The sequence below is a fragment of the Brassica napus genome, chromosome C4, assembly GCF_020379485.1.
Source record: "Brassica napus cultivar Da-Ae chromosome C4, Da-Ae, whole genome shotgun sequence".
Classification (NCBI taxonomy): domain Eukaryota; kingdom Viridiplantae; phylum Streptophyta; class Magnoliopsida; order Brassicales; family Brassicaceae; genus Brassica; species Brassica napus.
In genome coordinates, this window is record NC_063447.1 from 18,237,035 (window position 1) to 18,264,771 (window position 27,737).

Genomic DNA, 27,737 nt, shown 5'->3' on the forward strand with positions numbered 1-27,737 from the left:
AGGGAGAGAATGATGTGCCCTTGGGTAGCGCACCGGGCAAAACAGACATGCATGGCATGATCATGGAAAGCAGTAAAGATATATGTTCATTGTTTGACCCATATCTTCCAAACCACGAGGATTATACCCATGAAATCACTTGGAAAGTGTTCTCAACTAAATTATGGAGCTCCTCAAAGAAGAATCAGATTAAACGGAGTTCATATGTGACAGTTATGCTATTTACAAATCATGTGATCTTTAGTTCTCGCGAATTCAGACCACCCGAGAAGTTGGAAATGGCTAACCTTCTTTCTGATGAACCAATGACCAATTCAATCATTAAAAAGGTGATTATTCATGTTTTAAATGTCCAAGAAAGTCTTGGGCTTGATGGTTTACAAAAAGAATCAAAAACAGACTTGTTTGGGCCAAATGGAGAAACCGATAAAAATTGGCTAAGGAAAAAAGATGGATTTCGACCAGACTTTAAAGAGACATGTCTTGGCCCATATCAGGAGCATATTCTTCACTTTTCAAAGTCCTGGTCGTGGCTATATCAAGAGGCAGTCCAAGTTTCAGTCAAAGACTCTATTTAGTCAAGTCTTTGTTTCTATTTTCAATATCTTGTTTTTAGCACATTCTTCTTTGGATCTCTACAACTTGCAATCCTAAAAATAAGGCCTAAGAGCCACGAAATAACACAATGAGTTTTCCCCTTTTTATGAGTTTATCTCTTTGTTCTTTGTAGAACACTTCTTGTTTCTTGGTGAGGTTATCTCCGAGTAAACATTCTCTATTTCGTTAGATTTGTGCGTCATATCAAGCAGAACTAGACTGCCAACGATCTGACGATAGAGAGTCTTCACCTTATGGACCTGCTTTCGCCGAATGGTAATCTTTGTCTTTCCTTTTGTCTTTCGGGGATGTGATTGGGAAAAGAGCCATTGGAAGGTGACTAAAAGACCAGAAACAGGGGCGTTTGAGCTTTTTCTGCTGCGTCTTTTAATCGACCTGAAAAACAATACCAAGACTACTTCTTTCTCAGGAAGTGCAGCGAGTACTTGAGAAATTTTGGGATATCATGCCCCACGAATTAGTTGCCAAGTGTGCCCTAGTATGGCACTCTACCACAAGATCGAGTTGGAGCCTGGAGCCAAACCCCAACTATTTAGACTGGGGTTGGGTTAAGCAGATGGCCCCCCAACTTAATAGAAAAACTGTCGGAGCTGCGCCCTTTCCCAACCTTTAGAAACCCTTCTTTTGTTGGACTTGTGCGTCATATCAAGTAACAACTGAAGTCTAGTAGTATCAAGAGACTTTCCGCCCCTCTTGTGTCACCATTCATTCCACCAGTTCTCCCTTTTGGCGAATTCATATCCCTTAGTCTGATTGAGTGATTCTTCCATATCCTAGGGTCCTTCACGACTCCTCTAAAGAAATCTGGGAAGCCGTGAAGTCAAGAAATCTTGGTGATGAACGCGTAAAGGAAGCTCGCCTCAAACCTTGATGAATGAGTTTGAACGTCTAAGGATGAAAGACACAGAATCAATAGATATCTTTTCGGGCAAGATATTAGAATTGGCCTCAAATCCGCAGCGTTAGGTCAAGCGATGGCAGAACCTAAGCTGGTAAAGAAGTTCCTGAACAGTTTACCGCAAAGCTAGTATATTCAGATCATAGCCTCACTTGAACAAGTTCTCGATCTGAATAAAACGAGTTTCGAAGACATTGTTGGGAGACTCAAGGCATATGAAGAACGGATTTAGGAAGAAGATACGCAAGAGCCACAAGGGAACCTTCTGTACACGGACTCCAATCAATCATACAACTCAAGAGGAAGATGTAGAGGTTGGAATCGTGGTCGAGGAAACAGAGGAAGAGGGTAAGCCACTGAACAAGGATGTGATGTTAGGATGAGGGATAACTACCTAACACTGGAAGACCCTAATGGAAGACTACTGGCGAAAGTATTAAGGTCGCCTAACCGGCTGTACAAGTTGCGACTTCAAGTTGGTAGACCAGCCTGTTTGCACACGAGAATCGAAGAAGATACTTGGAGATGGCATGCTAGGCTCGGACACATTAGTTTCAAAACTATAAGGTCGATGGCGATACAACAGGTGGTACACGGGTTGCCGAAGATTCAAGATGAGAAGGAGTGTTGGAATTGGAAGGGAGCGAACAAGGAAGAACATAGCGAGCATGGTATGTTTAGGATGTCATGGGGTGCTACAATGGATGATGAACATGGTCCATTCGTAGTTGGAACTCAACAGGAAGAACTTGCTGCTGAAGAGACTGACACGCAGCAACAAGAACATGTTTAAGTCAATCCAGGCGTTGAACAAATCAAACCACAACCTAGGCGCTCAACACGTCAATCAACTCGTCCTAGCTATCTTGAAGACTACGTATTACTGGCCGACATTGAGTGTGAGTTTCTACTTCTTGCACTCAATGACGAACCAATTAACTTTCAAGAAGCCATTCAATGGCACTACAAAAAATGAGGTATTAATAGCATATTACAATAGCATTGATTTACAAACTGGTATTAAAAATGATATTCTGGAATATGATACTTTATAATAGCATTTTATTAGTGCTAAATCGTATTTTCACTAAGCGGGAAGAGAAAGTGAGTTTTCGAGCCTAGTTTTCTTTATTAGCGCCAATACTTAGCCAAATTTTGATTCTGGCAAAAAAAAATCCCGAAGGTTTATAGGTTTGGTGTCAAAAGCTTTTTTTTTTTTTTTTTTTTACTATGTCTCATTTTAGCCTCACAATAGAAAAAAAAAATTCTTTCCAGATCTTTCTCTCCTTGGATGTTGCTTCTTCAGCACCACATTGTTTCTCCACAGCCGTCCTCGGCCTCCTCCACCTCCTGTTCCCTCTAACCCAGCTCACCCAAACCCTAACTCCATCTCTGCCCGCATCCACGACGATTTGGATCCTCCGCTCTTATTCTTTTTAATTCCACTGGAGTTTTATCATCTCTGCCTATTCGACTTTAAGTGTAGAAAGAAAGAGCATTACTCAAGCTTATTCTTTGCAATCCTCCTCAACTGCTAAGGTCTGATTCCTTATGTTAATTTTGCCCTAGTTTTTCGATTTATGAAAGATTATAAATCCACTTTGCTATGTGTTTGTGAGTGCAGAATCATGACTTCCAGGGACTCGTCCCAGTGAGGGTGAAGAAATTCACCGAGTCTTTTCATTTCGGTGGTGAAAAAATATACAATCTCTTCCAGATTTCTCCCGTCTTTTCGTTACTTAGTTGGGTCTTGTAACAAGTGTCACTTGTTGGGTTAGTTAGTGACGAAGACTTCTCCAAAGTCACTGAAGTTAGATTCTCTCTTGTTGATGGAACAGGTGGTATCGATTATAAAAGACGGTACCTTTCTAAACATCCCTTTTTGATGAAATGAGGCATAGAGAGTGTTTGTAATTTGGATTGTGCCTTTTGTTATTAGGGTGAATGAAAGTTTTGACGCTAGAGAAATGGAGTCAGTGCAGTGATTATACTATCTCCTGGGTCTTCTTCTCTCACCTTTCTTGGTAAAGTTTGTGTTTTCAAATATTTTTTTCTCTTGTGAAACAGAGATGGAACTTATGTGCGTCTCAGTTGTCAGCTATGTTTTTATTTGATTCCTGTAGCACTGTTTTATAGGTTTTTGTATCAAGTTATTTTCACAAGTATATAGGTCTCTGGCCCTCTTTGCTGCTGGTTGCTCCCTGAATGCTGAAGAACTCGCTATCTCGAAACTCGGTTTGCCTCGGTGAGTCTCTAGAGAAGCGTGGTATCAGTCACCTCTTCCCGTCCGGGTTAAAAGACTTTTCCTTTCAATCTGAAAACTGTTAAAGACTTATCCTTTATCTGTATTGACATACTGTGTTTTGTGTTGTCTGAAGAGGGATGAGATAGTTCCTGCACTGCAAAAACGAGACATCATAGCTCGTGCAAAGACATGACCTAGAAAGAATTTAGCTTTATGTATCATCAAACTCCTTCTGAACAAGCTGTAGACTACTCTGCTTTCAGGTTCTTATGATTTTACTCATGTCTGATGTATAAGACAGAATTCAGAAACGAGGAGCAGAAGAGCGAGTATCATTTGTTGTTTGCTCAACTTTTAATCTTGTGATGTTTCTCTCATGTTTAAGTTTCAGATAGAGGCTTTACGTGCCAGTAGTCTTCAAGTGCCTTGAAGGCACGTCCCTTTTAATTCTCTTTTTAATTGATTTCTCCATTTCCATAGCTCTGAGTTTCAGTATCATTTACTTCATCCTCAGACCTCCTCGCATATCAGAAATGTCAGTGGAAGAACTTGATGCTAATGAAAAACAAGCTTTTCTGAATTGGCGCCGGATGTTTGTGAGGTTAGCTTTTTTTTGTCGAGTGACTCTTACCTCTCTAGTGTGATTCTTATAAAAAAATCAATATCTATCCGTTACTGAAATGTTTGTTGGCGTGTATGAATTGTTTTCGTCATGTGCACTGTTCTATATTGCTCATTACCATTTGCTTATACGTGCATACTTGTTCTCCTGTATTTGGGTTTAGGCTAGAGGAAAATGAAAAGCTTGTGTTGACTCCTTTCGAAAAGAACCTCGACATCTGGAGACAGCTTTGGCGAGTTCTTGAACGTAGTGATTTGGTAAGTCCTTGGCAAAGTGTATTAACCCTCTCATTAAACGTCTTTGTTTATTTAATTCTTACTCTTTTTCTTCAGATTGTTATGGTAGTTGATGCTAGGGATGTGTTAGTTCCTGCACTGCAAAAACGAGACATCATAGCTCGTGCAAAGACAGGAACCGCAAAGACAGTAACTGGAAATACTACTCTCGATGTCAAAGCTGAGAGGGCAGAAGATGTTCTCACACATCAGAGATACATGCTAAGGCCAAGAAGGAAATGGGAGCTCAAGGTTTTGATTTAGTTCCCTTGTTTTCTATAGCCCTTTTTATATTTAGCTCTGATGTTTGTGTAAGATTTGATGAAAATGTAGACATGTTTGTGGTAATGATGTAAGTACATTTTGGTTTTATCAATGAAATATAAATTGAATATTACTTTTTTTATGTAAATATAATTCACAAAAACATGTTTCTGTGAACAGTTTCTAATATCACATAATCGATAATAGATATAGCATTGATACATCACTATGATAGAAAATAAAATAGCATCCAGTTATCATAATGTTCGACTAACCATAGCAAGTTAAAAACAAGGCTTTCATATGTCTCTGATATAATGGCGTTTAAAAAACTGCTATCATATAGGGGGACCTATTATAGCTAGGGCAGACATAGCGGTTTCAATAACGCTAACAATAGCATATAATAGTTGTTTTCTTACGCTAAGAAAGTCCATTTTTCTTGTAGTGTGGAGAAAAGCTTGCACAAACGAGATTGATTCTATTGAGGAGAATGAGACGTGGGTGCTCGTAGACAAACCAGCCGGAGTAAAAGTTATTGGCCTCAAGTGGATCTTTAAGATCAAAAGGAATGCAGATGGCTTAATCAACAAGTATAAGTCAAGACTCGTGGCTAAAGGATATGTTCAACAACATGGAATTGACTTTGAAGAGGTGTTTGCACCAGTTGCTCGTATAGAGACGATCAGATTGCTATTCGGTTTAGCTGCTGCAAACGGATGAGAGATCCATCACTTGGACGTGAAGACAACACTCTTACATGGAGAATTGACAGAAGATGTGTATGTATCTCAGCCTAAAGGATTTGAAAAGAAGGGAGAAGAACATAAGCTTTTCAAACTTCGAAAGGCTTTATACGGACTAAGGCAAGCTCCATGAGCCTGGAACACAAAGCTTGATCAAGTACTGAAAGGATTAAAGTTCCATAAGTGTTCCAAGGAAAGTTTAGTATACCGAAAGGAAGAAGGACTCGTGGTGGTGAATAATAGTCATCATAATGATCATGATCATATCGAAACCGGAGGCAACTAATGAAGGTGATTTCGATAATGATCAGGATCACACCACATATGAAGATGTGATAGAAGATCAACATCAATCTGTTCAACCACATCAACCCGTTCAACCGGAACAACATGTTCAACTGGAACAACATGTTCAAGCGGAACAAACTGTTCAACCGGAAGAACCTGTTCGACATCTGCGAAGATCAAGTTGCCAAAGTGTTCAGTCAAGCTATCTGGTTGATTATGCTCTTCAAAGATCCAAAGAAGAATGTGAGAGACTTCTACTATCAAAGGATAATGAGCCAAGGAGCTGTAAGGCTAAAGACTTGAAAGAATGGAAAGATTCTTGTAAGGAAGAAATCATCTCAATCAACAATAACAAGATATGGATTCGAGTTGATAAACCAAGTCATATAAAAGTCACTGGTCTCAAATGGGTGTTCAAGATCAAGAAGGATGCGGATGGAACTATCAAGAAGTTCAAATCATGACTTGTAGTCAAGGGATATCTACAAGAACATATGCAAGGACGTGTGCATGGTGTTGAACACATTCCAGGAAGTGTTCAAGGCGCAGACATCTTGACCAAGGCATTAGCAAGAATCAAGTTCAAAGAGATGAGGGAGCTGATTCGAGTTCAAGACCTTAGCAATGGAAGCTTGAAGCTTAAGGGAGAGAATGTTGGAGATAAGCTTCAACATTGCTAAAAAGGAAGTCATGAAGAAAATGAAGTTATCATTAAGTGTAATTAGGATAACTAGAAAAAGAAGTTATCATTAAGTAGAATTAGAATAACTAACTAAAGCTATTAGAATTAGGAAAAAGGAAAGACCTAATTCATTGTGTAATAGGCTAAGTTAAGGATCCCTATTACCTATATAAAGAGATCTAATGTAAGATGATCTCACAAAAAAAGATAAGAAAAATAATAGCTTGTCTTTAGTTTTTGAGAAGTTTTCTAAACATCAATAAAGGAATAACTCTTTATTAAAACTATTGTATTCAACGCCTAGAATTAAGGTTGAATGTGTTCTTGTATTGGGTTAGACCTTTGTTTTTGGTTACTTTAGTGTATATATATATATCGGGATGTCCTATCTCTCTGGAGTTCAAGTTTGGATCTTAAACTCGTAAAAGCTAGTTGTTGTTGTTTTCTACATTTTGTTTACACTTTTACACACGAGTACGAGGGAGATGAAAAAAGAATTAAAAAAAAATACCTTTGAACTTTTCTTTTGTTTCTTTAAATCTTAAGCTGTATTAGTCTCAACATTATAAAGTGTTCATTTTCTTGTACCTGGTGAGTTCTGGCAACAACATTCAGTAACGGAAGAAAAAGTTTTCCTTGACTTACATAATTGAATTGGTTAAATGTACGTTTTACATGTATTAAACGAGATGTACATGGGATAGCCTACTGTCCGAGCTGGCTTGCCTGCCTCAGCTACAAGACCGAATGAACTAATCCCAAAACGACCACTTCATTTTTCGGCTTAGTTCTTTTGTGTGACTGTGAAGAAGACGACTAAGCCCGATTCACAAGTCTAAGAATATCTTGACCGGTATTGTTCTGAACCAAGAGAGATCTCTACCAGTTCACGATAGTGTTCACCAGAGCTAATGATGTGGTGAAATTGTTGTTTTCAAGAAAGAGAAGGAAACAAAAGATCAAGTTAATCGGCTTCGGCGATATTGTAACATTCCCATCCCGCAGTCTGAACTGGATCAGTCCAAGGTCGGGCTGATCAGACGGGACAGACATGTTGGACATGTCATCTGGATAGTACTGGTCCGGTTAAGATGATAATGTCTGTCCGAACATAGCAGATGAGCTTGTCGGACTAAGCTGGACGGATTCAGACAAGGCAGCTGAACTTGTCATCTGAGATCAGTTAGTCAATGTGTGGACTGACTGGTATATGTTCTGACGGGAACGTATACTGAGCTGAACATGAACTGATTAGCCAAGGAAAATGGCTGGAATGGTTACTAAGTAGTTACCGGAACAGTTACAAGACGGTTCCGGGTGGTTACTGGACTGCTTAACTGATTGGGACGGTTTACGGACAGTTGAGTTCTGAAACTGCTAAGGCGGTTATAGAGCAGTTGGAACTGTCGGGAGTTACCGGGAAACCGTCAAGGACGGTTACAGACTGATAAGAAACCACCCGAGAGCAGTTACTGATGGGATAAAGTGCGGGAGCAGTTGAGTAAAACGGTTATGGGCGGTTAAGGCCGAGAAGTAACCGCCCAAACTCCCTTTTAATTAAAATCCCGCGGATCAGAAGGCAGGGGCTTCTGGACACGGTTCTGGGAGAAATAAACTGCCAGGACGGTTACTGAGCGCGGGAGCAGTTAGGGATGGTTGGGAAGAGGAGAAAACGTCCAGAACTTCCTTTTTATTCTGATTTCGCGGATGAGAGAGAGGGACACGGGTTCCTGGACAGAAAGACAGAAAACACAGAAAAGAGAGGAGAGAGATCAAGGAGGATCGGGAGAAGGAGAGCTTTGGCCGGAGGGCCGATCGGAGTCTCAGTTAGAGACCGCAGGTCTGTCTGTTCACTGCGACTCTGTCTGATCAGAACGTTGATCAGATCGTACTGATGACACTGGAGGAGAAGAACAGAGCGAAAGGAACCGAGAGAGAGACATACGGATCCGAACAGGGATACTAGGCCAGACGGCCGTTCCAAGCCTCTGTTGGTGTGGACGCGGGTCCTTCTTGTTCTGATGCGACTGGTTCTGATCCCTACACGAATGGATCGACTAGGATATCGAGAGATGGTACCGAAGAGCGATGGCTTGATCGTGCGGATAGTTCCTGATGGCCGGCGAGTCCTGACGTGACTGATTCGGCGGGTTCTGCGGACTGCCTGATGGTTTCTGAGGGAAGGCGTCTGTACTGTTGATGCGGATCAGAAGGTAAGAGTTGTCTCAGGCGGTTAACGGATGTATAGAGTTGGAACGTGATACTGGCGGTTAGGACTCGGATCGAGTCTCAACGTTTCGTACTGGCTATGGTATAGAGCCGAGTGTTGATGAATCGGTCATGACTGGACCGGGACTTGTACTGGATGGAGGCATTGTGTTACTTACTGGATCGAGGGCTGTGGAGCCGACTGTGTACTGACTGATCTGGGTGTGATCAGGGACTGGTTCTAAGGCGCTAGCAAGGCTGGCGTACTGTCTGTTCTGGATGGCTGGTTGGAGACCAAGCCGTCTCTCTTTGTTTACTTGGGTCACGTGGGGATGGTTGGCTGAGTGACTAAGGAACAAGGGGATTCAGTTAAGTATCTGATCGAGCTGGCTGGGTAAAACGGATGGGAAACAGGAAAAGACAGCAATGAAGGAGTGTATGGATGGATTATCAGATAACAAAGTACCGAGGCAGTAAGGTACATGTTCATTATGCTGCAATTACTAGTAGACTGCTAAGTTGCTGGATTAGACTTAGCGAACCTTGTGTACTGAACTGAACCTCTTAGAGAAAAATTGGATAATAATCCTAAGTTAAGAGAATAAATTCGTATAGGGCCAGTTTGGTCGAGGTAAGCGAATTGAGGACGAACCGGCGGTAAGGGAAGCCGGGTCGGGACCTCACAAGTGGTATCAGAGCGATGACGGTTCTAGGACAGAGTTTGAAGGATGATACAAGATTTGTCTAGACCGAACGGACGCGAAAAATGCTAAGCGCGAGCATTGGAGAACCGACGAGAGACTTGATCTTGGGAGTGATCAAGTCGGACTTACACTTTGTATGGGCAAGTGTAAGTTAGAAGTCTAACTGTAACGAAACCGGAGATAAGATCATTGATGAATGATTGGATTGGTTGAATGAAGTCTGAGTTAAGATCATTTGGAGAATGATCGAATTGCTTAAGGTGTTCTGGATTACTCGAGAGAGTTATCCAATAAATTTTTCTAAGTGTTGGAAACAACCTAGAGGTTTATTTTAAGTCAATGGATCCGGATTCTGAAGTGAAGAGACGGGAAAGATTGGCGAAGTGTATTCTGAAGCTTAAGGATAATAAGCTTGCTGGAGTTTGGATTGAATCAAGTGGCTCGAGGAAGCCAAATATGCTTCAGAAAAGTCTATGTAAGACAAGGAACTGTCAAGGACAATGCTGTCGGATATGGAGCCAAGGAGCTGATGAGTTTAACTCTGTATGGACAAGACGTCCATAACTGAATTCGGAAAGAAGACTTCAGCGGAAAGGTTCAAGGCAGAATAGCCGAGTAGATGAGCTGAAGGTTGTGAACGGAAACAGGGTTGGACAGGTGGTCCGAGGATTGAGATGGAATCTCAATGAACTGGCTAAGGCGATAGATGGATTTCTAAGAGATAACCTGAAAGAGTCAGGGAATCGGAAAACTGAATTGGATAAGTCGTCCATGGAAGAGCCTAAGGACTAATGGCTAAGGCACTGATGCTGGAATGTGAAGTACAAGACTCACATTCGAATGGAACGTCTGTTGAGAATGCTTATACGGATTCTAAGATTTTCAAGGTAATGGACAAGCTGGTCCGGGAAATTGAAACTGGAAGTTCCATGAAAGGATTCAGAAAAATCTGCGTAAGACTTACAGATAGCAAGTGGCAAGTGTAAGCAAGTCTGGATATAAAGAAATGGACAATGGAATTGTCAAGACTGACTAAGCTTGATTGTCTTAGTAGGTTTGTGCGGTCCGAGAGTTGAGGTCATCGGAACAAGAGATTGGAATTCAGGTGTACTTGCCAAAGACTTGTTAAGTGATCAAGAAACTACTCGGAGGTACAAGATGCTATAGATGATGAGTTGTGGTCGGAGTTTCAAAAGTAGTAATGATCGGTTCCTACCAGGAGCATCTAGATCAGAAAATGTACTTAGGGGCTGTGATGCTTGCTAAGGCTTGCTGGGTTTTTGATGATGGCTCGAAGAATTGGGACGATCATTTGAGTTTAGATTATCGATTCTTTTCATGCGAGAGTCTAGATCAGTCTGAGTGCTTATGGCTGGGATGCTCATTAAGACTTAGCTGGATCGCAAGACGGCTGCTCGATGAGTTGGAATGATAATGCTGAACCAGACTAAGTGTCTGATTAACTGGACAAGTGGGAATACTGAAACATTAGTGTTAGTGGTGATGATATGCCCTTAGAAACTGAATGGGTCTGCTAAGGCATAACTGTTCTGATACTGTCTGTTCCGGCGTCTATGGAAACCGGGAGTTTCCAAGACGTGACTGTCTGTCATCGCGCGTTCTGTCCTGACGTCTGTAGGAACCGGAGAGTTGCCAAGACGTAACTGTTGTCGCGTCGGTGGGAACTAGACTAGTTCGCCATCGCGTGTCTGTACTGTAGTCTGCGGAAACCCAATCTGATGTCTGTGGGAGATGTACCTTCCAAGACATAACTGTACTGTCACTGGAACTCATGGAGTTCACTACTGTGGGTTTCCGATCGCGATGAAAGCATGGATGGGAACTAGTGAGAGTTTGCCATCACATGTTTGTAGGACGTCTGTCTGTTAGGTACGAATTGTATGAACTGATGTCGTTGGGAACTGCTGAGTTTCCAAGACATAACCGTGACTGAGTCAATGGGAACTAGATGAGTTTGCCATTTTGAAATTGTGAACCGGGAAGGACTGAGGGTCCGAAAGGAAAACTGTGCAAGGGATCAAGTGTAGGATCCGGTAAGAAATGTCTGTAAGGATCAAGAATGATCCGGAAGTGTCAATAAAGATCAATAAAGATCTGAGAAAAGCTGATGTCGATCATTAGTGGTCGGGGACTGGTTAGGATCAGGGAGTGATCCGAGGGAAACAACTGTAAGGATCAAGAAGAGATCCATGCGTTCTGAAAAGATTAAGTTCCTAGTACTCGGAGTTAGACCATGCTAAGGAACACTGGAGTGCCAGTATCAAACAGTCAAGTCAGGATTGGACTGAGACTGGTTGGAACTGAGTTCCGGAAGGACTAAAACTGAGTCAATAAGTGACTGTGATCGGGTAAGGTTTAAGCTGGAAAATTCACTAAGATAGTGAGTTAACACTTCGAGAATTGAGGTAAACTGGTCAGCACTGTTGGGAGTCTAGCGTTCTCGCCAAAGTGTGTGTCCAAACACCAAGAGATTGCCGGAAGTAAGGACTACTATGCTTAGTGATTTGGTGCACTGAACCGAGTCTGTTGAGATTAAAAAAAAAAAACCGATCGAGTAATTGATATCTGAGATTAAATCCAAGCGTGATTGTGATCAGAAGTTTGGGACACAGTAATGGTCGAGTGACCAAAAACCCGAGCATTGAGTTAAAGCATGAGTGCCGTGTGTTGGGATTCATTCCAAGTGGGGGAGACTGTTCTGATTGGATAGAACAAAGTTCTATTGACTGCTGAACTCGAAGACGAGTTCATTCCAAGTGGGGGAGACTTGTAACATCCCCATCCCGCAGTCTGAACTGGATCAGTCCAAGGTCAGGCTGATCAGACGGGACAGACATGTTGGACATGTCATCTGGATAGTACTGGTCCGGTTAAGATGATAATGTCTGTCCGAACATAGCAGATGAGCTTGTCGGACTAAGGTGGACGGATTCAGACAAGGCGGCTGGACTTGTCATCTGAGATCAGTTAGTCAATGTGTGGACTGACTGGTATATGTTCTGACGGGAACGTATACTGAGCTGAACATGAACTGATTAGCCAAGGAAAATGGCTGGAACGGTTACTAAGTAGTTACCGGTACAGTTACAAGACGGTTCCGGGTGGTTACTGGACTGCTTAACTGATTGGGACGGTTTACGGACAGTTGAGTTCTGAAACTGCTAAGGCGGTTATAGAGCAGTTGGAACTGCCGGGAGTTACCGGGAAACCGTCAAGGACGGTTACAGACTGATAAGAAACCACCCGAGAGCAGTTACTGATGGGATTAAGTGCGGGAACAGTTGAGTAAAACGGTTATGGGCGGTTAAGGCCGAGAAGTAACCGCCCAAACTCCCTTTTAATTAAAATTCCGTGGATCAGAAGGAAAGGGCTTCTGGACACGGTTCTGGGAGAAATAAACTACCAGGACGGTTACTGAGCGCGGGAGCAGTTAGGGACGGTTGGGAAGAGGAGAAACCGTCTAGAACTTCCTTTTTATTCTGATTTCGCGGATGAGAGAGAGGGACACGGGTTCCTGGACAGAAAGACAGAAAACACATAAAAGAGAGGAGAGAGATCAAGGGGGATCAGGAGAAGGAGAGCTTTGGCCGGAGGGCCGATCGGAGTCTCAGTTAGAGACCGCAGGTCTGTCTGTTCACTGCGACTCTGTCTGATCAGAACGTTGATCAGATCGTACTGATGACACTGGAGGAGACGAACAGAGCGAAAGGAACTGAGAGAGAGACATACGGATCCAAACAGGGATACTAGGCCAGACGGCCGTTCCAAGCCTCCGTTGGTGTGGACGCAGGTCCTTCTTGTTCTGATGCGACTGGTTCTGATCCCTACACGAATGGATCGACTAGGATATCGAGAGATGGTACCGGAGAGCGATGGCTTGATCGTGCGGATCGTTCCTGATGGCCGGCGAGTCCTGACGTGACTGATTTGGCGGGTTCTGCGGACTGCCTGATGGTTTCTGAGGGAAGGCGTATGTACAGTTGATGCGGATCAGACGGCAAGAGATGTCTCAGGCGGTTAACGGATGTATAGAGTTGGAACGTGGTACTGGCGGTTAGGACTCGGATCGAGTCTCAACGTTTCGTACTGGCTATGGTATAGAGCCGAGTGTTGATGAATCGGTCATGACTTGACCGGGACTTGTACTGGATGGAGGCATTGTGTTACTTACTGGATCGAGGGCTGTGGAGCCGACTGTGTACTGACTGATCTGGGTGTGATCAGGGACTGGTTCTAAGGCGCTAGCAAGGCTGGCGTACTGTCTGTTTTGGATGGCTGGTTGGAGACCAAGCCGTCTCTCTTTGTTTACTTGGGTCACGTGGGGATGGTTGGCTGAGTGACTAAGGAACAAGGGGATTCAGTTAAGTATCTGATCGAGCTGGCTGGGTAAAACGGATGGGAAGCAGGAAAAGACAGCAATGAAGGAGTGTATGGATGGATTATCAGATAACAAAGTACCGAGGCAGTAAGGTACATGTTCATTATGCTGCAATTACTAGTAGACTGCTAAGTTGCTGGATTAGACTTAGCGAACCTTGTGTACTGAACTGAAACTCTTAGAGGAAAATTGGATAATAATCCTAAGTTAAGAGAATAAATTTGGATAGGGCCAGTTTGGTCGAGGTAAGCGAATTGAGGACGAACCGGCGGTAAGGGAAGCCGGGTCAGGACCTCACAGATATCCCACATGTAGCTTTTGAGTATTTAAATAGTAAATTGTACATGAATGATTTATTCGTAAGCAGACTTTGGAAAACTAAACAGTTCAGGTTTGAAGCCAAGGGCGGATCCGTGCTCGACTTTAAGGGGGTCACATTGAGATTTAACCCAACATAATTTGTTTCAAAAAAACAACAATATTCATGTAGAAAAAATCAAACCGAGGAAAGGTGGATCAAAGGTTAAAGAAATAGACCAATGAAGCTACAAATTATTTTGTCAACCGTAATACATCCACCAATATATAACATTTAACATTTCACAGGTAACCCCCTATTTTAAGGGAAATTGCACCTTGTGACTACAAAATAAAGTGTAACTAGATTCTAACATGCGCGGTTGCGCGGAATTATTTATATTTATAATTTATGTTATTAAATTAAAATTTTATGATTTGATCATATTTTATAAATTTCGGTTTGTTTTTAGATTATATTTTTTAGTTTTCGGTTTAGTTCTGGCGGTTGTGAATTTTGGTTTTTAGTTCAAAAATATAGTTGCACAAAAAAATTCAAAAAATATAAAAATAGTTTGGTTATTTATAAATTTGGGTTTGGTTTGAGTTTTGTTATTGTATTTTCATTTTGTTCAAAAATGTTACAAGCCCAATAAAATTTTGAATTTAATTCGAACGCGTGGGTCTGAATTAAGATATGAAATTTTCGATCTTGATTCTGATTTAGGTAGCTATATTTTTATTACATTTTCTAGTTTTTATTTTCTTGTTACTGAATGTCTTTATTTAAATATGTTTAAGAAATATAGTTGAAGGTTATATACTAAATCAGAAAATATATATATGCTAACTTCGTATATCTATATATAATAGCAAACACAATTTTGTTGCCTGATGACGTTATCATTATTTTATAGGAAAATAAAATCTAAATCCAACGGCTGAGTTTTTATCGATATTTTGTAATCTAACGGATAAGATTTTCTTTCCCTTATGAAATCCAACGTCAGCAATCTCTTTCAGGAAACGACGTGTTCTTTTGACCTAAATCAACGATTCTCTAAACGAAACACTCCTTCATATACGTCCCGTTGTAAAAGGTATCTCATTTGTTTTCTTTTGGATCAACGCGTCTTATCAATTACACCTTTTTGGAGTCGCCTCTTTTTTCAATCTATATATATGGAAGTTTCAAATTTATTTTCCCTTTTACAGTCACTCATCGTCCAAGTTTTAAAACATATTTATTTTCCTCTCATACAGTTCCATCATTTCCTTCGTATCTGTTTTTGTCTCTGCAATATTTTATTTCGATGTTACCCTTCTATGTGATAAAGGTAAACTGTATATTTTGTAATTTATTTAGGTGCAACAAAACAAAGCTGCTGTTCAATGTTCTTTTCAAAGAAAAACATGAGCTTATGGTCTAATTTAAAAGTTTAGTCTGAGATTAAATTTCGACGATATATAAACAAAATCTGAAACACAACCATATAATTTTATTTCCCACCGTAAAATCAGTAAGAAAACAATCAAGAGGTTGTTTTTGTATTGCAGTGGTTTATAAGGAGTTATCCTTAAGTTGTAACCATTTTTCGTTCTGATTTTAAATAGAAACTAAATCCTTTTCTTGAACGAACTGATATAGCGTGAAAACTATGATTAATAATGTTCTCATTTAGCCAAAAAATCCATCGTCATATTCTTATCATATATTTGTTTGAAATCTTATCTTCAGTTTGCAATGGAGCTCTTAGATTTGAATTATTTCAAAATCATACCAAAGTTAGGGTATATCTTATATCATCTATGAACATTTTACCGAAAAGAGGTACAAATACAAGTTATACAACAGTTGTTGAAGAACTCACCTCCGAGTTTACCATCGGTTATGATCATGTAACTGATTTACTTCCAAATAGGAATTAAATTCTTCCATCTTGAAAAAACTCTGAACTTTGTTTTAAAAAGAAAAAAAGAACTCTGAACTCCACCGAAAAGCTTTTATTGAAAATTTTATTCTTAGAACTAATAATTTTAGTCATAATTTTCAGAAGATTATTCTTATAAGTCGTTGTAAATAAGATACAGATGCGTAAAAAAATAATGCAGATGCATATTGAAACTGTCTAAGCAGTTCATATGGAAGCTATAGGAATTCTTTACGAAAAAAAAGAATCGTCAATGATGAGCATGGAATCGGATAACATTCATCTTCTATTGATGTTCTTCTTTTTTTTAGTCACGAATCTTCTATTGATATTCAACAAATAAGAAAATTGTGACCCAGAACACAAAAATACATTTTCATTCATAAAATCTCAAACACCAACATCAAAGAATCAGCACAGAATCAATAAACTATAAATGTGATCATCTATCTACTGAAATTCAGAACTAAGGAAAATTGTTACCAAACAAAAAAAAGACAAATCATGTCGACATCAGACATACTCTCTCTGGATTGACTCATGTTGCAGACACGTACATGTCGAGCTTTCCAATAGGAATCCCAATTCCATGCACTCCAAGGTCTCCTAAGCCAAGAATACGGCTACACTTTGTGATGACAATCATATCTACCTGCTGAGGTGGCCAGTTATATCATAGACATCCTCTCTCTTTTTTTCTTTCGCACTGAAGTACATTTCCCGTGGTCTTTTATACAAAACCCAATAGTTCTGGCCAACCAGTCAAACACTGGGGAAAATCTTTGATGTTATCAATAATGTCGGACAATAGAAAAGGGATGTTTGAACTCACTCGCGGTAGTACATAAGGTCTCGTTACGTTACGGCCATACAACCTATTCAGAATCTTCCACTTTACTAATGACACAACGTTATCTAATAAAAAAGCATCAAGGAAGCATAGTCAGTCTCGTCACTGAGTTAATTTAGAGGTCTAAATATTTCTCCGTGTCATAAATTCACTTCACCAATGTTTTAACCATGAGCATTATGAATGAACCAAACTAATCGTTTAGAACCCTAAATTGAGAGAATCAGTCGGAGGAAATCAATCCTCTTTTACCTTTGAATAACAGAATATCTGAATCCAATCACCCAGAAACCACTCTCCCCAGGTCGTAACGTTTTGATGATAGCAGCTTCGATTGATTACAGGTTCCACCACGATCTTTGATTTCTCCTCCGCAGGACAAAACCTTATTAGCATATTATTTAACATCCGTAAATATATGAGTTACGATATAAAATTGTATAAATTGCTTATCTTTAATTTAGTCACAACTTATTGAATAAGTCCAAAAAAAATGTCATGGTAGAGTTCAAATAAGACTCTATTTTAATAGATTAGATTAAGAATCTAATTAAAAAATAAAAATTCTCTAATATTTCTATAATATATACATACTATATTGTCTTTACCTATCACTTGAAAAAAAAGAAAAGCAAATAAGTTTTCTTTCTTTATCAGTCACCGCCATATGACTTCTTCCGTAATCACAGTTGCCTTCTTCATATTGACCACCACTATTTCACCAACTATTCTTCATCAGCACTTTTTCTTACGTAACCACCATTTCATTGTAATCACCATCATATCCTCCATAATCATAATCATCACTCGAACACTATCACTGTATTTACTACCATTACAAAAAGCCAATTAATAGATCTGAAAAGAGAAATTTGATTGTTAGTCGCCGGAGATCTTTAGTCACTTTCTTAAATGATGACGATCAAACCGGTAGAGACAAAGACTGAGATGAATCATGTGAGCATGCTAGTAACTAATGATATGATGATCACCACCATCTCCTTGATATCAGTCACCACCTCTTCCGTCGTAACTACCACCACTCGTTTGTGCTGTAAATTTTCAGTTGTACTATGCTATTCCGTTTGTTACTATTGTACTTTAATAATGCTTCATATTATGTACTATGTGCATATTTTGATATTTGAGTTAGAATTTATATTTTTATTTAAAGTTTAGTGATAGTTGTTGGGTTTACTTTATAGAAGGTTTGAGTTGATGTTAGGATAATCATTACCTCATTTCATGCAATTATAGTCATTTCAAAATTTGAACAATATGTACTATGTTATTTCGTTTGTTACTATTTTATTTTGATAATGCTTCATGTACTATGTGCATATTTTGATATTTGAGTTAGAGTTTATATTTCTTTCTAGAGTTTAGTGATTAGGGTTTTGGGTATAATTTATAGAAGGTTTGGGTTGATTCAACAAATAACAGTAAAAATGTAAATAAAAAAATTGAAGAAGATGAACAGTGGTATTTAAGCAGTATTATTCTATTTTATAAATAGGATAATAATACTAACATTACATTATATCTCTTTAAGTCCTCTCTCCTCTTCTTGCTACTCCTCCTGGTACACCACCACCACCTGCTTCTCTTTTTTTAAATTTTGATTTCCATTTTATAATTTCATTAATATGAACTATACCATTTAGCATGTTCTATTCTATTTATATTTATATTTGTATGTTCTCGTATGATGAAAGAGTTATGTTTACGTGTTTATATAAACATTAAAAACAGTTGTAGATGTCGAGCATATAAACACATTGTGCTTTTATAATATAATATGCTATTTGATAAAATTATTGTATGTACCATTCTATTTAGTTTATTTCATACTATAGTCTGTTCTATACCATTATGAATTTTATGTTACAAAAGACCGTACTTATGGTAGTCATCACCCCTACCGTAGTCACAACCATCGCCGTCGTGTTAGCATTTACACAAAAAACCACCGCCATTTCATTTGTAACCACCCTTATCATAGTCAACACCCTCACCACCATCGCCGTCGTTGAGCCACTGCCTAACAACCACCGCCAGAATAATCAGTACCATTGCTTTCTTCGTAACCGCTTCCATGTCATATTCCTTTTTAATTGCCGATGTGGTAATTAACACCAGTGTACATTTTTATGTCAATGCTTCTTCTTTTGTGTAACTGGAAACCGGCTTTAAAAAAACAAAATTGAGAGAAATTCAAACAAATGCTATGAGATCTAATTATGTTAAAAACAATGCTATATTTTAATTTTGCTTCCAAATTTGGCTATTACATAAACTAACCCTAGTTTTAACGTGGGTCTGCCTGTGCTTGAAAAAATCGCCATGACACTAAATTTCTATGCCCACGTAGATATGAGATTATACTTTGCTCTTCCACAGGGTTCGCTGATTAGTTAGATACTAGGATAAGAATAGGGTTTGATATTTATGTTTTTCTCAATATAGAATAATTAACTAACAATAAATATTTGGTACACATAAAAAGTATGAAGCCCAAATCAAACAATTAAAATGTGATATCATTGATACTCCTATAATCATAAATTAAGACTTGTGAAAAAGATTGATGGTATTTCTAAGGAAAAACTCAACCGTATATATATAGTAGGCATAGGTAGATTTTTATATTGTTTGAAAATTAAAAATAAATAGCATTAGTTATCTAGAAACCATATTTTAGCGTGATACATTGAACCAATATTTGTGTAAATTTTCATTAACTACGACAAACATATTTGGCAAGTTGTTTTCAATGGTTGAAATTATAGACTTGGTGACAAAGTATATTATTATCTTAAATTAAACTTACCATATTGAACTTTTTCAAAATTTTGTACCAAGCTTAAAAATTCGGTGAAAGCATTAACTTGGTGGAAATTTTTCTTATTTATTTAAACAACCTAGTATGAAAACAATTAATTTAAACTTACCAAAAGAACTTGATTCTAAATTTGTGTATCACGGAAATTTGGTTCAAAATTAGGATTTTTATTGTCTTCTAACGATAATAATACCGACAGTTTACGATTGATCCTCCTTCGGCTCAACTGAAATTAAAAAGAACATTTAAGTCAATTATAGATAATCCAAAATAAGTAGTTATTTTCTAATTAAACATATTGTAATGACAAATTTAAGATTTATATATGATCAATTTTTTTTATATGTATACAATTTTTATTGTTTATATAATCATATATATGTTCGGCCGATACATTTGGATATTTTCTTTTTCTAACATATCAATAAATAAAATTTATATATTTTCGATTTTGAAATTACACTAATTTTCAGAATATCAGATTTTTAATTTTTTGACAACATAAGATAGAAAATTAAAATATTAAACAGATAATTACAAATTGGATTAAGCTTATAAATTGAAGTATAGTTTGGTAATGGGTCACATTAAGACAACATAAAATTTTGCACCCCGACTATTATTATTTAAGGCCCAAATATAGAAAGATGATAGTATTATTTGTTTGCAACCGATACTTTGTATATGATGAAAGTTAGGTTAACGTAATATATATCATTAACTACTACGAAAGGTCATTATTAATGTTTTTCTATAGCTTTTTCTTAATCTTCAATATAAATTTCATAATATAAGCTTTAAAGAATTGTGTTGCAAGGAAAAATATTTGATATATAAGTTCATTTGGTAATAAAAAATAACTTAATTTCTGTATAACTCTTTATATAAATTTATGTAGGTGAGGAAAGCCTGAGAACCGAACAATATATTTTTTTCTTTTATTAACAAATTTTTTTTGAATAGTTGCGTTTCTTTGCTATTTTTTATCAAAGCGTCTCTTTGCTATTAATAAAAAAACCAACACTTAAAAAAACCATTAGTTTCCGATTTATAGCAAAATCATGCAATACTTAGGCCATAATATATAGCAAACTTTGATTTAAATTGCTGTCCAAATAATACAGACTAAAAGCATATCTTACACTTATAAAAAATTATTATGTTGGATCACAATATAAATCAGCCTTGAGCCATTTAAAAAAATCTCATTTAATGAGATCACCGAGTATTAAGTTTATCATATCATATACATTTATGTTTGGATTAATATAATTTTTCCTAGCAATTGAATTTTGGACTTACTAATTTTTCAATTGATTCTTATGTTGCCACATAAGCCAAATTAACATCCTAATTAAGTGACACCTAAACAAGACTTTTTTTTAATTAATACAAATTTAAAGTTACAATTTTTTAAATGTTTTTCTATTGATATATAGGGGATGTGTTGTAAAAAAAAGTTATATAGGGGATGTTTGTTGCATCTCTCTCAAGCTATTGCATAATTTAGTTGATCTTGCATCCAATGACATGAATCAACAAGTGAAAGACTCTTAATTGATTAGTTAGATATGCCGTAAGACAAAATAGCCTTACTGTCTACAGTTTTTTCATTAATTTTCATGGTCATTATTTTATGACAACTTTTGTATTTTATAAATTTAACATTTTCCCAAAAAAACTTTTGTATTTTTAATGCTTATTTTGGGTATTCTACCAAAAGAAAAACATCTTCCAAGTGCAGTTACTAGGGGCAGTTCTGAGGAAGTGCAGGCGTTGAGGTACAGAAAGTGGTTACAACTGATTTGTTTAGGTTACAATAGCTCTTTCAAAAAGAAACTATGCTTCCACAAACTCGGGTGCAGCTTCGTAACAAGTATCTTCCGTGTGCTTCCATATCTTCATGTGATATCATCCGTAGTCTCCAAGAAAATTATCATTTTCTTATGATCTTTTAACAAATCTCGTTCAGCTTAGGGGTGTGTGTGTTGTGTTTATGCTGAAAAAAATATTTAGTTAAGTTTATTCCGCTAACAACCATTCAGATATTTTAATATTTCCTCTTTATTTGACAGACCAGTTAAGCTCATTTTCTCATTTTCTAAAAATTTAGTGTTTATTTATCCGACATATTGAATTTGCTGGTAAAAAAAAATAATAATTTAAAAGTTATAAATTTAGGTGGAGCCTTTGCTTGCTAGAGATAGTAATGGTGCGTTCTATTCATGCTAGGGACGGTTTTACATGCTAGCCAAATAGAACCATTGCAGAACTAAGATGTGGGAAATGTACGCTTCAAAGCTACCAAGATTTACATCCTAATGATGTCATAATTGAGGTGGATTCGGAAGATTTTTCTTGAAGGTTGAAGTATGGCCAAGCTATCGCACTTGTACTGAGCATATAACCCAATGATACGAGAGGATCTTGTTAATTGTCAAATTGAACTAGAAAACCTGAAAGCAAACAGCATTGCTCGACATATCTCACCTTAGGTGCTCAAACAACTTAATAACATTTTCAAACGATTAAAAGAGCTACAGTTAAATAATACACATTAATTATACAAAAAAAAAGATTCCAAAGCCATCATATATCAATTTCATTCCCTAGAAAAATCCGGTTCTACTGGTTTCTGAATCGAAGATACCATACCAGAATCCGACCCACTACGAGTAAACTTCCCACTGTTTAGCCTAACCATCGAGGCCGTCTCAAACATACATTGAAACTCCTCTTTAACCCTCAGCTCAGTCGCATACTTCCTCTTCTTGTGCCGTCTCCAAGCAGCCTGTATGAAACAAGCCGCCCAAGTTCTCCATTGATGAGAGTAAAACCTAAACTTATGTTTCAACTGCTTACTATGTAATCTCCTAAACTGTGTAGCCACGAACATCAAATCATCAGCTCTCAAAGCAAAGGCTTCAACCTCGTAAATGGCTTTGACGGTGCGTGTGGAAGACGGTAAGATCACAACGGGGCGAGGATCTAACGCCCAAGTAAGCAACTCCTCGCCGCAGAAATCTCCTGGTCCTATGAGACAAGAGTTGAAGAACCCGGTTCTGCCTCCATTTGTTGTGTAAGAATCAAGATGGCCTCTGATTATGAAGAGCATTTCGTTAACTGGGTCGCCTTCTCTCACAAGAAACGTACCTTCAGTGCATAAAGCCGGTTTTAGCCTCTCGCTGATCGCGTCAAGCATTCTTTCGTCCATTTGATCGAACAGCGGAACCTAACGTGTTGAGCAAGAAATCATAAAAAAAACAAGAAGTTGAGAAACTAAGTAGATCAAGAATGAAGTAGGCTTACACGTCGAACAAGATCAAAACATAGATGGCGTTTGATATCTCTTCGGAGATCAAGAGGAAGACTTATCAATAAAGCTTCTTCATCGACTCCTCGTGTAGCTAACCACTTGTATTGATCATATTTTCTCACGGCTTGTCTTAGCTCTGGAGGAAGCTGCCTATGGTGCATCCATTGCTCTGTATCTGTCCTCCTTATCCTCCATTCTTCAAGTCTCATGGTTGTCGACTGTAAATATGTCTGCAAGAAAGTGAAATTTTATGATTAAACTATATGACGTGTGTTACAAGTAAGTCCTAGGTTTTGATTCACTCACTTGCATATTTCCAATAAGCAAGGCAAAGAGAACAAGTCCTAGAGACGCCATGACAACAGCGAAGATAATCTCGCCAACGTAAGTGCTCGTGGATAGATTTTGTCCCAAGGAACTGAAGAACAACAAAGGCAAGTTAATGTCTAAAATGGTGTTTAAACTATATTGTAATGGTGTTTGAATCTCACCTGAGGTTCTTCAGTCCCCACCAGAGACAGTAAAAGTACTTGTTTATGAAGTTTGACGAAGTAACAGTCGAAGTTACTGCATCTCCGTATATACCAAACTCGTAAAACCTAGTTCCAGGTTTGCATATAGTTGTTATGTTGCTCCACTCGAACCACGAGTTCCTTTGAGGATCTTCAAGCCTTCTGCACTCGAAGAATCTGTATTGACATATCGGTTTCTCGATGTTGCAAGCGTGTCTCCAGCAAGCCTCTTGCCTCTCTACTGCAAGCAAGTACCAACAAGCGCCTAAAACCTGGAATGAATAGACTTGATTTATGAGAGACTCTCAAGTCTCAACTCTTAACCCAATCTTATAAAACTCTTATATACCATTAGGGCCGACCCGGCCCTAAGATTTATGGACCTTGAAACAATTATTAAACATATATTTTTCTTAATCGTTTAAAGGCCGGATAAAATATATATAACTACTACTCCATTCATTTCGTTTCATATTACGTCATTTACGATTTACTCACCCATATTAAGAAAATCATTAAATTGTATATAATACCCTTGAGTAATACATTGTTTTATTTGTTTTTGTTAATAAATAAGCTGAAAGATAAAGATAAAAGTGGAAAAACTATCAAACGTTGCTTTGAAAATATAAACGACACTTATAATAAAACAGATTTTTTAAGTCTACAACTACATTTAAAATGAAACGGATGAAACAGATGGAGTAGTTTTTGTTGACCATAGGTGAATGTTTCATTTCGCTATGTCAATGTCGAGGATTGGCTCTATTAATACCAATATCTCACAAACTTCTCTTTCTGTACTACCTTCAGTCCTAGGCTAAATATAATAAACCTTATAGCTAAGAGTTGAGCCACTTACATGGCTTGCTAGCATATATAGCATGAGGTTGTAGGCAGCTCCTGCCCAAGCAGTCTCAGTTACAACACCAGTGGCTTTAATGATCTGGCGAGAGAGAGGGAATATAAGGAACATCCTTGGAACATACTGGAATATGATGATGAATCTAAGAGTGTTCTTGGTGTTTGTCATTGGTGAGCCTCTTAGATTTGGGATTACTATCCAAATCAACACCTGAAAAATGTAACAACAAAGATTACTCAAGAGTTAAATATAATCATGAATCACTTAAAAGCTGGAGGATACATAAGAATCATTATACCTGAGGTAAAGGCAAAGCAGCAACCAAATGAATCCAGAAGCTTTTGTTGAGATATCTCCAAGCAATCTTTCTTGAATCAATCACAAGCTCTCCTCTACCGAATACACGAGAAGATGGGGCGATGTAAGCCGTTCTAAACCGTATAACAATCTGAGCGATGTAGAAAGCATCAGCCAAAGATCTAATAACCGTGAGAACAACTTCGAGTCTGATTCCAATTGTGATACAAGCCTCTTTTCTCATGACCGGTAAGAAGAAAAACAGAGGATCCACGAACAGAGAAACCAAACATGCTATGAGAAAGAGCTTGTTCCATCTTCTTATTGTTTGTCCACGAGGATCGAGGATTTTGTTTTTAACTCTCCCAAGATCCTCAGTGAACACTCTGGAGAGTACTTTAGCTTTAAAAGACTTCCCTCTAGTCATCTTCTTTACATTTTTTCTAGGAGAGATTTGAGCTCCATTGATTTTGAACTTGAGCTTTTCCGCAGTTTCTTCATGTACAGCTTGTGGCTTTGTTACTTCTGAATCTTCTTCAAATCTATAAACAAATGTTACAGTTTTAGGAAAGAAGAAAGAAATTCATATGATGTTTAAAAATATATATATATATATATATATATTTACTTTTTTGTAATAGATTCATATGATATTGAAAAAGAGTCAGTCTTATTGACAAGTACTAACCTCACAGATCTTGAGTTACCATAACCCATTGCTTTTTCTCTTTAACAACACGAGAAGTCTCAAAACTTTACAGGTGTAATGAACCGTGAATCAAGCTTTACTTTATCAATGGAGAAAAACCCATTTAAGCCACAAGAATATCAACTTGGGGATATTAAATTTCCAGAAACATAGGGAAGAAAACTAAACCCATATTTTGGGATCAGACAGACACTTTTGTTTGTATATACAACTGTACACAAAAGATCTAATAGTATCGAGTAATGATGAGCAAGAAGACGAGCTTTGTGTGATTAAAAGAGGAAACTCATGAGATGTGAAACTGTTTCAGAAATTGACGAATAGTGAGCAAGAAAACAGGGGAAAAGTTTTTGAGTCGCTTAGGTAACAAGCAAAACAAGACCGCAAAACCCTGCAACAGATGATAGACTTATTTTACGGGGAAAAAATGTCGACATGTGAAAACTAAAAAGGAAGTTGAAATTAAGGCACCGACATAACACAACATAAAACGAAACAGCTGTAAGAATACCAAGTAGGACCACAACAACGAAAATGCGAGCAAAAAGGACACTCACAGATAGAGAAAAAAAAAGAGAGAGACTCACTGAAACGTGAAGTGTTCTTCGTTCATCAATGCTTTGTGCAGATTTGTTTTCTTCTTTTCTTGGGTGTGTTCTTCTTCAGACAAAGATTGATACCTTTAGCTTCGTATTTGAGAGCGAGTTTCACTTGAATATAGTGTTCGTTTCCACTGTATTGGTGTGGACAAAGTGGAGCTTTTTCTTGTACGGATCACATGATTATAGTTTATAAATAAATACCGTTTAAAGTAGCTATTGTGGCTTTAGTTATTTACATAAAGTACAAAGCCAGACCATGAGAAAGAAAACAAACAAGTTGTATTTTTTGTTGAATTAAAAAAATACGAGTTATTGTTTTCGAGATTCAAACAAGTTGACAGGCGTGTAAAATCGAAGTTTTTGTTCACCAAAGTTGATTGATAGTTATTGGTTAACGTTTTTAACAAAGATAATTCAATAAACGTTATTATTTATTTTCTCCCAGATATCAATAATCATAAACCAACAACTATAGCTGATAAAAATCGATAACTATAGTTGATTAGACTACTAATCTTCCAGTTTTTGTGATTACTAACCATCAAAATGGTATATATCTTCATCACCTAAGTAGGGGGTAAACTAAACTCATCACTCCTTCAGTATTTGTGTATTGACTTTATTTGGGATAGAATATTTTGTTAAATTAAATACTGAATGGAAAATATATTTATTTACTAGGTATTGAGTTAAGTATTATGAATAGTAGTGATATACATACACTTCCCACTTAATTAGATTGGTAAGGTTTGTAAGATCCGAGGAGTTGACTCGTTTTCGAATCCGGCCATGTGTTTTGTACCAGTTCCTGCATTGGACTACATTTGACTTTCAAGTTTCTTAATATATTTTTACTCTCTTTTTGTGTTCAAACATATTTTTACTATTTTTCATCTTCACTCTTAAACTATGCTGTCTTGTTTCTTTTGGATATCTTGGTTCAGAGCGGTAATATAGCTTAAATACATACTTTCTAGCATTTTAAAGTGAGGAAATCAAACAACCTCTATACGACTTGTGTTGTGTGTGAAATTGTTCTCGAGTTGAGACAGTCTACTTTATAAACATTAAATTCATGATTCATCCATTTAACTTCAAAATCTTGGTTCTTACTTGTTTTCATATGTTACTTATTTTTTTTAAATCTAAACGATTATTTCACCGGAATATGTAATCTATGGACGACGATTCTGTTGAGATATTATCATCAACCTTGGTACATAACACATCCATTCATTTGATTATGTTTTAATTAATTTGTTTAAGTTACCCCACTGAGTTATTTACTCGTGTAAGTGTTATATTATATTTGCATTGTAGCCTTGTCTTCTATTCAAATTAAGGTATTATTTATCTGAAACTACATTTAAGTGATAAGCTTAAAATTAAAAAAAAAGGTAAACTATTTCCCCGGAGAGAGAATGTGAAAGCCCCGGTGGCCACGCGTGTGAAAATCTGGTGTGGTGCGAATTCGAACTCGGGTCCCTTTAGGGATCCACGGAACACCTTGACCACCCGATCACAAACGCGGACAAATTACTCAATTTACAGAGTAAAATTTATTATG

The 27,737-nt window shown here is 37.7% G+C and overlaps 2 protein-coding genes across 2 annotated transcripts; one reads left to right on the top strand and one right to left on the bottom strand.

The window, feature by feature from the left end:
- Positions 1-2,682: 2,682 nt before the first annotated feature.
- LOC106396561 (GTPase LSG1-2) lies at positions 2,683-5,055 on the top strand. Its single transcript, XM_013836985.3, has 6 exons — positions 2,683-3,055; positions 3,141-3,376; positions 3,456-4,193; positions 4,276-4,362; positions 4,547-4,640; positions 4,716-5,055. The coding sequence occupies exons 4-6, from the start codon at positions 4,295-4,297 to the stop codon at positions 4,920-4,922; spliced, it is 369 nt and encodes a 122-aa protein (XP_013692439.1). The 5' UTR covers positions 2,683-3,055; positions 3,141-3,376; positions 3,456-4,193; positions 4,276-4,294; the 3' UTR covers positions 4,923-5,055.
- Positions 5,056-22,326: 17,271 nt separating this feature from the next.
- LOC125585454 (putative cyclic nucleotide-gated ion channel 15) lies at positions 22,327-25,979 on the bottom strand. Its single transcript, XM_048754525.1, has 7 exons — positions 25,548-25,979; positions 24,861-25,401; positions 24,560-24,772; positions 23,677-23,969; positions 23,492-23,603; positions 23,179-23,415; positions 22,327-23,101 (listed from the first exon to the last, which is right to left on the bottom strand). Exons 1-7 carry the CDS (start codon positions 25,574-25,576, stop codon positions 22,472-22,474), a joined length of 2,055 nt encoding a protein of 684 aa, XP_048610482.1. The 5' UTR covers positions 25,577-25,979; the 3' UTR covers positions 22,327-22,471.
- Between the last annotated feature and the right edge of the window lie 1,758 nt (positions 25,980-27,737).

What these genes read in the sequence shown, in the direction of transcription:
- LOC106396561 (XM_013836985.3), top strand. Translation starts at nt 4,295, where the DNA reads ATGTCAGTGGAAGAACTTGATGCTAATGAAAAACAAGCTTTTCTGAAT. An exon ending in TGGCGCCGGATGTTTGTGAG is followed by an intron (nt 4,363 to 4,546) that starts GTTAGCTTTTTT and finishes ATTTGGGTTTAG; the next exon opens with GCTAGAGGAAAATGAAAAGC. An exon ending in TTCTTGAACGTAGTGATTTG is followed by an intron (nt 4,641 to 4,715) that starts GTAAGTCCTTGG and finishes CTTTTTCTTCAG; the next exon opens with ATTGTTATGGTAGTTGATGC.
- LOC125585454 (XM_048754525.1), bottom strand. Translation starts at nt 25,576, where the DNA reads ATGGGTTATGGTAACTCAAGATCTGTGAG. An exon ending in CTGCTTTGCCTTTACCTCAG is followed by an intron (nt 24,773 to 24,860) that starts GTATAATGATTC and finishes TACATTTTTCAG; the next exon opens with GTGTTGATTTGGATAGTAAT. An exon ending in GTTTTGATCTTGTTCGACGT is followed by an intron (nt 23,102 to 23,178) that starts GTAAGCCTACTT and finishes TCAACACGTTAG; the next exon opens with GTTCCGCTGTTCGATCAAAT.